General features: G+C 43.1%; 1 protein-coding gene across 1 annotated transcript in view; it reads right to left on the minus strand.

Moving 5' to 3' along the window:
• The window catches only part of LOC128702041 (neuropeptide CCHamide-1 receptor-like), a 1,893-nt gene extending 1,296 nt beyond the window's left edge, over positions 1–597 (minus strand). Inside the window, exon 1 of the mRNA XM_053796051.2 lies at positions 1–597. This exon is cut by the window's left edge and continues 1,296 nt beyond it. Within this exon, the coding sequence (XP_053652026.1) occupies positions 1–137 (137 nt within the window). The 5' untranslated portion in view covers positions 138–597.
• Positions 598–11,458: the final 10,861 nt, after the last annotated feature.

Genomic DNA, 11,458 nt, shown 5'->3' on the forward strand with positions numbered 1-11,458 from the left:
ACCACGAAGATAATTAGAAAGACGATAGGTACGATGTAGGTCTCAGGACGCTCATGGAGGGGGTAATATGGAGGTTCAGTAGGTGCCAGCACACTATTGTTACTCCAGAAAGTCTTGTTTGTTTCCACGACCTCCATTCTAGCGTCCACAAACCACACGTTCCTCGTACGTTCAATTCTCTTTATATACGTAAGTCTCCCCTCTTTATTTCTAGGAAAGAATGTACACTGAGATGTGTATGTTTCTTAGTGTATATACACTGGTAGTTTATTTTAGTCACTGTTTTAGGTATTAAAGTATTCTTGACTGGTGGTGTACAGGTGACATGCAGCCTTAATGACCCTCGTGTAGTAGATAGACTTTAAACCCCATTAACCAACCAACCAGCCTTAATGACCCTCGTGTAGTAGATAGACTTTAAACCCCATTAACCAACCAACCAGCCTTAATGACCCTCGTGTAGTAGATAGACTTTAAACCCCATTAACCAACCAACCAGCCTTAATGACCCTCGTGTAGTAGATAGACTTTAAACCCCATTAACCAACCAACCAGCCTTAATGATCCTCGTATAGTAGATAACCTTAAAGCCCTATTAATCAACCGATAAGAATGTCTAGTGACCTTTCTCTGTGTACCTGTCACAGGAGTGAACCCCGAGTGACCTTACGTGGGTTCAGAGGTACACAAACAACAGTTCTAGACAGAAGGGAGGACGCTAAAAGCGCTCTGAGGATCACTCCTGTTCCATTCTCTCCACTGAATGTGCCACAGGTAACTATCTCTCCAAAATCTACAACAGTCCTCTTTTCCTCTCTATTATTTCCCCTTTCTGTCTATTTTCTCCACCCCTTCTTCTATTTCTTGTCTTTCTCTGGTCTCATGAGCATTCACAAAAAAATATTTTCACAGATAATTCCCAACTTTTTCAATCGCTTTAGAGAAATTACGAGGTTTTCATAATAGTCACTCCTTGAATGTTGCTCCAGCTGCACCACAACAGAAAACGAGGGTAGGCTCGCCGTGACGTCACCAGTAGGCCTAGCACACACCTAAAAATAGAGAGAAATGAATTGTAGTTGAAATATCAATGAGATTTTGAGTTACATATTTATTTTTACTATATAATTTATCCCAATGATAATAATATTGATAAAAATAATTAATAATAATAATGATGATGATCTGGTGATCCTCTGAGGGGGATGGTGTAGGCTCGATCCTCCGTTGATAGATACAGGGGAAGAAGAGAGAGAGAGAGAGAGAGAGAGAGAGAGAGAGACAGAGAGAGAGAGACAAAGAGAGAGAGAGAGACAGAGAGAGAGAGACAGAGAGAGAGAGAGAGAGACAGAGAGAAAGATGAACAACCTCCTTGCTAATGGTGCTAATATCTGCATACTCCTATGTCATGAATAATATTCCTCTCTCTCTCTCTCTCTCTCTCTCTCTCTCTCTCTCTCTCTCTCTCTCTCTCTCTCTCTCTCTCTCTCTCTCTCTCTCTCTCTCTCGGAACTTGACTGACAGGAGTGACACTGGTCTGTAGCTGTTAATTTCCGCTCTGATCTTTTTGAGAACAGGAGTAACATTTGCCTCTCTCCACGGGAAAGGTCGTCAGGGAAGACTTTCTATCCATCTATCTTTCTCTCGATTTATCTATCTCTCTATTTATCTAGCTATTTGTCTCTCTCTCTATCTGTCTATTTATATGTATATATATATATATATATATATATATATATATATATATATATATATATATATATATATATATATATATATATATATATATATATATATATGTATATATATATTATATATATATATGTCTCTGTACCTCATCTTCCATCTTCTGTGTCGTCTACGTATATAAGGAACTTTCGTAAGAACCAGGGACAGTGTCCCACGTCGGAGATTGTTAGCTTAAATAATGTCACGGGATACGGATGGGTAACTGTCAGGAGAGTGGAGCAGTGACTGGATCACCGTCAGCAGGTAGCGAGTAGAGTTTAAAACCGGGTAGTTTGCCAGTGTAACGAGGTAGTCAGGTTTGGTGTTGCAAGCAACAAGGGGCGTTACAGCAAGTCACAATACCCCGGCTGTAAAAATTAACAATAACATACATACATACATACATACATACATACATACATACATACATACATACATACATACATACATACATACATACATACATACATACATACATACATAAATACATACATATTACTGTAACCACGAACGAGTAGTATTGATTTCAACAACACTGCGACTAGCTAAGGACTCGAACCCAGGCCACTTTGGCCCGCCTCATGGTGAACGAAAACGCATGATGCTCTAACCCAGAGGACCACGTAATCCTACAAGAATGATTACAATAGTCCCACTCCACAAAGGGGGCAGTAAAGCAACAGCAAAGAACTACAGACCGATAGCACTAACATCCCATATCATAAAAATCTTTGAAAGGGTCATAAGAAGCAAGATCACCACCCATCTAGAAACCCATCAGTTACACAACCCAGGGCAACATGGGTTTAGAACAGGTCGCTCCTGTCTGTCTCAACTATTTGATCACTACGACAAGGTCCTAGATGCACTAGAAGACAAAAAGAATGCAGATGTAATATATACAGACTGCAAAAGCCTTCGACAAGTGTGACCATGGCGTAATAGCGTGGCTTACATACTGCGCTGAGATGAGTTGAAGCAGGAGGAGGCGGGATCACAGTGGGACCTGCCACTAGTGTAAGTAGGTCGTCGTCCAAAGGTTGGGCAACCTTTGGACGACAACCTACTTACACTAGTGGCAGGTCCCACTGTGATTCCGCCTCCTCCTGCTTCAACTCATCTCACCGCAATATATAAGCCACCTCTCTGGCCCTATGCTGCACATCCTACAAGAGTGATGGACTGAACACATCGATTCTAGGTTGAGGGACTGATTACCTGAAACTTCTACTCTCCTTACCCACTTCTACTTTGTATTGGACTGATGAAGCCACTGTGTGGCGAAACGTTTCTTCAATAAAGATTCCCAAGTGTTGCATAAGTGTCTCAATTCTTCAACTTGTTGGTTTTCAAAACCATTCATCACATGGCGTAATAGCGCACAAAATGCGTGCTAAAGGAATAACAGGAAAAGTCGGTCGATGGATCTATAATTTCCTCACTAACAGAACACAGAGAGTAGTAGTCAACAGAGTAAAGTCCGAGGCAGCTACGGTGAAGAGCTCTGTTTCACAAGGCACAGTAATCGCTCCCATCTTGTTCCTCATCCTCATATCTGACATAGACAAGGATGTCAGCCACAGCACCGTGTCTTCCTTTGCAGATGACACCCGAATCTGCATGACAGTGTCTTCCATTGCAGACACTGCAAGGCTCCAGTCGGACATCAACCAAATCTTTCAGTGGGCTGCAGAAAACAATATGAAGTTTAACGATGAGAAATTTCAATTACTCAGATATGGCAAACACGAGGAAATTAAATCTTCATCAGAGTACAAAACAAATTCTGGCCACAAAATAGAGCGAAACACCAACGTCAAAGACCTGGGAGTGATCATGTCGGAGGATCTCACCTTCAAGGACCATAACATTGTATCAATCGCATCTGCTAGAAAAATGACAGGATGGATAATGAGAACCTTCAAAACTAGGGATGCCAAGCCCATGATGACACTCTTCAGGTCACTTGTTCTATCTAGGCTGGAATATTGCTGCACACTAACAGCACCTTTCAAGGCAGGTGAAATTGCTGACCTAGAAAATGTACAGAGAACCTTCACGGCGCGCATAACGGAGATAAATCACCTCAATTACTGGGAGCGCTTGAGGTTCCTAAACCTGTATTCCCTGGAGCGCAGGCGGGAGAGATACATGATTATATACACCTGGAAAATCCTAGAGGGACTAGTACCGAACTTGCACACGAAAATCACTCACTACGAAAGCAAAAGACTTGGCAGACGATGCACCATCCCCCCAATGAAAATCAGGGGTGTCACTAGCACGTTAAGAGACCATACAATAAGTGTCAGGGGCCCGAGACTGTTCAACTGCCTCCCAGCATACATAAGGGGGATTACCAACAGACCCCTGGCAATCTTCAAGCTGGCACTGGACAAGCACCTAAAGTCGGTTCCTGACCAGCCGGGCTGTGGCTCGTACGTTGGTTTGCGTGCAGCCAGCAGCAACAGCCTGGTTGATCAGGCTCTGATCCACCAGGAGGCCTGGTCACAGACCGGGCCGCGGGGGCGTTGACCCCCGGAACTCTCTCCAGGTAAACTCCAGGTAATAATACATAATACTGCTCGTTAGACTAGTACACCAAACGGAGGAGAATGAAATTAGCTCAGAGGCGTCCACACCACCGTATGTCCTCGGATGACTCTGAAACGCCTAGCTTGGCTGGGTGCGTCATTATTGTAGGATTGCGTGGTCCTGTGGGTTCGCTCACCATGATGCGGGCCAAAGCAGCATGAATTCGAGTCCTTGGATAGTCGCAGTGTTGCTATTGATATATATATATATATATATATATATATATATATATATATATATATATATATATATATATATATATATATATATATATATATATATATTGCATTTTCCCTTCTGAAAACTTTAGAGGATTAATGAATCCGAGTCAAGTGTTGACGTTCTTGTAGAGAGAGCAGAATAATCCGTCTTTTACACGGTGAATCAGGATTATTATTCGACTGGGTTTCAAGAACGTGGGTTTGTGTGTCTGTGTGTTCGTATTTGCCTGGCTTTGATGGGTTTTTTGTATCAAGCCACTTTGACCTACTGATGGGAGAGAGAGTCTTGAAAACTGCTGTAAAATGGAGGATTCTCTCTCTCTCTCTCTCTCTCTCTCTCTCTCTCTCTCTCTCTCTCTCTCTCTCTCTCTCTCTCTCTCTCTCTCTCTCTCTCTCTCTCTCTCTCTCTCTCTCTCTCTCTCTCTCTTGGTCTTCTATTTGGTGTGTATTCACTTTTAAACTCTCTCTTGGCTGCGTGACCCCTTCATACCAATCCATGAAACTGTGTATGGTTCCTGCCTTCATTGGTTTGCTGTCAAAGTCATTCCACTTTTTGTTCAGTCTGGAGCTGAGGAAGTAATTCCGGACATCTCCTGACTTGTCTGTGTGCTTGTAAATTCCAGCTCTGTGCTCTTGTGTACCTGTGTGTGTGTGTGTGTGTGTGTGTACTCACCTAGTTGTGGTTACAGGGGACGAGACTCAGCTTCTGGCCCCGCCTCTTCACTGGTCGCTACTAGGTCACTCATCCTGCTCCATGAGCTTTATCATACCTCTTCTTAAAGCTGTCTATGGATCTTGCGTCCACTGCATCACTTCCCAGACTATTCCACTTCCTGACTACTCTGTGACTGAAGAAATACTTCCTAACATCCCTGTGATTCATTTAAGTCTTCAGCTTCCAGTTGTGTCCCCTTGTTACTGTGTCCAATCTCTGGAATATCCTGTCTCTGTCCACCTTGTCAATTCCTCACAGTATTTTGTATGTCGTTATCATGTCCCCCCTATCTCTCCTGTCTTCCAGTGTCGTCAGGTTGATTTCCCTTAACCTCTCCTCGTACGACATACCCCTTAGCTCCGGGACTAGTCTTGTTGCAAACCTTGCACTTTCTCTAGTTTCTTTACGTGCTTGGCTAGGTGTGGGTTCCAAACTGGTGCCGCATACTCCAATATGGGCCTAACGTACACGGTGTACAGGGTCCTGAACGATTCCTTATTAAGATGTCGGAATGCTGTTCTGAGGTTTGCTAGGCGCCCATATGCTGCAGCAGTTATTTGGTTGATGTGCGTTTCAGGAGATGCGCCTGGTGTTATACTCACCCCAAGATCTTTTTCCTTGAGTAAGGTTTGTAGTCTCTGGCCCCCTAGAATGTACTCCGTCTGCGGTCTTCTTTGCCCTTCCCCAATCTTCATGACTTTGCACTTGGTTAGGTTGAACTCCAGGAGCCACTTGCTGGACCAGGCCTGTAGCCTGTCCAGATCCCTTTGTAATTCTGCCTGGTCCTCGTCCGATTGAATTTTTCTCGTCACCTTCACATCATCTGCAAACAGGGACACCTCGGAGTCTATTCCTTCCGTCATGTCGTCCACAAATACCAGAAACAGTACCGCTCCTTGGACTGACCCCTGTGGGACCCCGCTCGTTACAGGCGCCCACTCTGACACCTCGCCACGTACCATGACTCGCTGCTGTCTTCCTGACAAGTATTCCCTGATCCACTGTAGTGCCTTCCCTGTTATACCTGCCTGGTCCTTCATGCTTATGCACTAATCTCTCGTGTGGAACTGTGTCAAACTCCTTCTTACAGTCCAAGAAACTGCAATCTACCCACCCCTCCCTCTCTTGTCTTACTGCCGTCACCCTGTCATAGAACTCCAGTAGGTTTGTGACGAAGGATTTCCCGTCCCTAAAACCGTGCTGGTTGTCATTGATAAGCTCATTCCTTTCTAGGTGCTCCATCACTTTTCTCCTAATAATCTTCTCCATGACTTTCCATACTATACATGTCAGTGACACTGGTCTGTAGTTTAATGCTTCATGTCTGACTCCTTTTTTTAAAAATCGTCACTACATGTGCTGTCTTCCATACTTCAGGTAGTCGCCCTGTTTCGATAGATGTGATGATTGTTGTTAGTGATACACATAGTGCCTCTGCTCCCTCTCTCAATACCCATGGGGAGATGTTATCTGGCCGCATCGCCTTTGAGGTATCTAGCTCACTTAGCAGCCTCTTCACTTCTTCCTCGGTTGTGTGCACTGTGTCCAGCACTTGGTGGTGTACCCCACCTCTCCGTCTTTCTGAAGTCCCTTCTGTCTCCTCTGTGAACACTTCTTTGTGCGTGTGTATGTGTGCGTGTGTATGTGTGCGTGTGTATGTGTGCGTGTGTATGTGTGCGTGTGTATGTGTGCGTGTGTATGTGTGCGTGTGTATGTGTGTGTGTGTGTGTGTATGTATGTGTGTGTGTGTGTGTGTGTGTGTGTGTGTGTGCGTGTGTGTGTGTGTACGTGTGTATGTGTGCGTGTGTATGTGTGTGTGTGTGTGTGTGTGTGTGTGTGTGTGTGTGTGTGTGTGTGTGTGTGTGTGTATGTGTGTGCGTGTGTGTGTGTGTTTGAACACACACAAACAAGGAGGAAATTAATCGCCTTACCCCTCACATCTTACAGAAAAACAAATAAATCAACCTTGTAATCCACCTCCGGATTTAATATATAAGGATTAAGAGACGGTGCATGAAACTCATCACGTGGATGAACCTAAGAGGATTATACAATGCTCATACTGTAATGAAATTTTATGTATTGCGTGTATAACACCATTGTATGACAGAGAGTATAACGGCAGCGTATGTCATATATAGTATGTATATATATATATATATATATATATATATATATATATATATATATATATATATATATATATATGTATATATATATATATATATACACATATATATATATATATATATATATATATATATATATATATATATATATATATATATATATATATATATATATATATATATATATGCAAAACAACCACTCTGAAAGAATAGAGAAATTCCAAGCGCTTTCGTGACTACTCACATTATCAAGGAACTATGTGAGTAGTCACGAAAGCGCTTGGAATTTCTCTATTCTTTCAGAGTGGTTGTTTTGCATATTCTGAAATCACCTGTTTACTGTGATCTTATTGCATATATATATATATATATATATATATATATATATATATATATATATATATATATATATATATATATATATATATATATATATATATATATATATATATATATATATATATATATATATATATATATATATATATATATATATATATATGATGCGAAGTTAAATGATATGTTTAATCTTTTCGTGTTGCAATCAACACATTCTGAGAAGCTTGCAATGTTGCAGAAAAGAGGAGGTCCAGGTAGATGCTGTCACAAGGAGCTTCTGTATCTAATTATCATAATTAAGTTAAGAATAATATGTTTGGAGGATCTTGAGACTGGTTCCTGGTTCCTGGTTCCTGGTTCCTGGCTCCTGGTTCCTGGTTCCTGGTTCCTGGTTCCTGGCTCCTGGCTCCTGGTTCCTGGTTCCTGGTTCCTGACTCCTGGTTCCTGGCTCCTGGCTCCTGGTTCCTGGTTCCTGGCTCCTGGTTCCTGGCTCCTGGCTCCTGGCTCCTGGCTCCTGGCTCCTGGTTCCTGGCTCCTGGCTCCTGGTTCCTGGCTCCTGGCTCCTGGCTCCTGGATCCTGGCTCCTGGCTCCTGGTTCCTGGCTCCTGGCTCCTGGCTCCTGGCTCCTGGATCCTGGCTCCTGGCTCCTGGTTCCTGGATCCTGGCTCCTGGTTCCTGGCTCCTGGTTCCTGGCTCCTGGCTCCTGGCTCCTGGTTCCTGGCTCCTGGCTCCTGGCTCCTGGATCCTGGCTCCTGGCTCCTTGTTCCTGGCTCCTGGCTCCTGGCTCCTGGCTCCTGGATCCTGGCTCCTGGCTCCTGGCTCCTGGCTCCTGGATCCTGGATCCTGGCTCCTGGCTCCTGGTTCCTGGCTCCTGGCTCCTGGCTCCTGGCTCCTGGTTTCTGGCTCCTGGCTCCTGGCTCCTTGCTCCTGGCTCCTGGTTTCTGGCTCCTGACTCCTGGCTCCTGGCTCCTGGATCCTTGCTCCTGGCTCCTGGTTCCTGGCTCCTGGCTCCTGGCTCCTGGCTCCTGGCTCCTGGTTTCTGGCTCCTGGCTCCTGGCTCCTGGCTCCTGGTTTCTGGCTCCTGGCTCCTGGTTCCTGGCTCCTGGTTTCTGGCTCCTGGCTCCTGGTTCCTTGCTCCTGGTTCCTGGCTCCTGGCTCCTGGTTCCTGGCTCCTGGTTCCTGGCTCCTGGCTCCTGGCTCCTGGCTCCTGGTTTCTGGCTCCTGGCTCCTGGCTCCTGGCTCCTGGTTTCTGGCTCCTGGTTCCTGGCTCCTGGCTCCTGGTTCCTGGTTCCTGGCTCCTGGCTCCTGGTTCCTGGCTCCTGGCTCCTGGCTCCTGGCTCCTGGCTCCTGGCTCCTGGTTCCTGGCTCCTGGTTCCTGGCTCCTGGTTCCTGGCTCCTGGCTCCTGGCTCCTGGCTCCTGGTTCCTGGCTCCTGGTTCCTGGCTCCTGGCTCCTGGCTCCTGGTTCCTGGCTCCTGGCTCCTGGTTCCTGGTTCCTGGTTCCTGGCTCCTGGCTCCTGGCTCCTGGTTCCTGGCTCCTGGCTCCTGGTTCCTGGCTCCTGGCTCCTGGCTCCTGGCTCCTGGTTCCTGGCTCCTGGCTCCTGATTCCTGGCTCCTGGCTCCTGGTTCCTGGCTCCTGGCTCCTGGCTCCTGGCTCCTGGCTCCTGGCTCCTGGCTCCTGGTTCCTGGCTCCTGGTTCCTGGCTCCTGGCTCCTGGCTCCTGGCTCCTGGTTCCTGGCTCCTGGCTCCTGGCTCCTGGTTCCTGGTTCCTGGTTCCTGGCTCCTGGTTCCTGGCTCCTGGCTCCTGGCTCCTGGCTCCTGGCTCCTGGTTCCTGGCTCCTGGTTCCTGGCTCCTGGTTCCTGGCTCCTGGTTCCTGGTTCCTGGCTCCTGGCTCCTGGCTCCTGGCTCCTGGCTCCTGGCTCCTGGTTCCTGGCTCCTGGCTCGGTGATTTATTCAAATTCTAAATTCTAAGAATACCAACCTAATTTTTTTGATGTTTCGAGTCTGGAAAATAGAAATAAAAAAGTGTGCCGTTGCTATCTCAATATTTTCATTTAAATTCTTCAGGAATTTATAATGTTTTCTTTTATTTAAATCCCTGAGGAATTTATTCTGTTTTATTTAAATCCATGAAGGATTTATTCTTCAGGGATAAATCCACTGTGAAAAAATAATGAACTTCCATGAGCTTTCGTAATTTCTCACATCTTCAAGAATCTTTAAAAATAAAATATCATCAGAATTTATATAAGGATTATTATTATTATTATTATAATGACAGGAGCGCTAAACCCGTAGTATTATACAGCGCATGTGGGGGGATGGAAGGTATTCAGGCTCAATTCAGGGAACTGGAGCACAGATCCAATTCCCTAGATCAAGAGCCCCTCACCAGCATCAAGGAACCTTCGTTGAGGGGTATATAAGGAGGAGATTACAGCTCTCGGTCAATATAGAACACCTGACCCGTCCCTTTGTGAAGATGTGGGTGAGGTGGTCAAGGACCTGTCCGACACAGCTTATATTCTGTCTAAATTTTAAGATTTTAACTTGTCGGATATATATTAAATTCTTCCAAAATTTTATTATTTATAAATGAATGCAATTTGTATAATCCTAAAGCAAATATTTATAGTAATTTGATTCTATTATATTCCAGTCGACTAATGCACTTTGATACAACTTTCTCAGAATTTTGAAAATCAATTAGATGGTTAAAATCTCTTACATGAATAAATAGAGCATTGGAATCTTGTCCAGTTCTAATGCTATATTTATGTTGTTTTAATCTTAGTTCGAGATTTTTACCAGTTTGACCGTAATAAACTTTATCGCAAATTTTACAAGGAATCTTATAGACACATCCATCAGCATTTTGGGGGGAATTCTTTATCAAAAGTTTTTTTTACTGTATCAAGATTTTTGAATACAACTTTAATATTAAAAGTCTTAAGAAGAGAAGGCATATCAACCAAGTTTTCATGGTAAGGGAGAACCAACATATTTTTAGTTGAATAAGGCTGGTTGTCCCTTTTTGGATTGTAAAAAGTATTTCTGGCCATTTTTAAGGATTTATCAAGTATGTTTTTTGGATATTTTAGATCATTAGCTATTTCAAAAATCTTCAAGATTTCTTCACCTGTGAACTCTGGGATGCAAACGTCTCAAAAAACATTGAATATATATATATATATATATATATATATATATATATATATATATATATATATATATATATATATATATATATATATATATATATATATATATATATATATATATATAATGTCGGTAACTACAGAGAAGAATGGAGCTGCTACCTTCCAGTACCACGGTTCGAGTCCCCATCATAGCGTATATGTCATCATTTAATAATACAGAGCTGCATTATAAAGAACCATCAATGATAGCATCACATCCATTCATGTTTTTCAAGAAAAATATTTTTTCATGTTCCGCCATAAAAAAATACAAAAAATAATTGTACCAGTAGAGGTAAAAATTATTTTCAATATTAATTCATTTCCGTAATATAAATTATATATATATATTTATATATATATATATATATATATATATATATATATATATATATATATATGAACATTAGCAATAATAAAAATATTAATAATAATAATAATAATAATAATAATAATAATAATAATAACATTATATACTGAGTCAAAAAAGGAGAATTAGTGTGCACTGCGTAGCAGAGTTTACTGCCAGAGG

Source organism: Cherax quadricarinatus, chromosome 77 (assembly GCF_038502225.1).
Source record: "Cherax quadricarinatus isolate ZL_2023a chromosome 77, ASM3850222v1, whole genome shotgun sequence".
Taxonomy (NCBI): Eukaryota; Metazoa; Arthropoda; class Malacostraca; order Decapoda; family Parastacidae; genus Cherax; species Cherax quadricarinatus.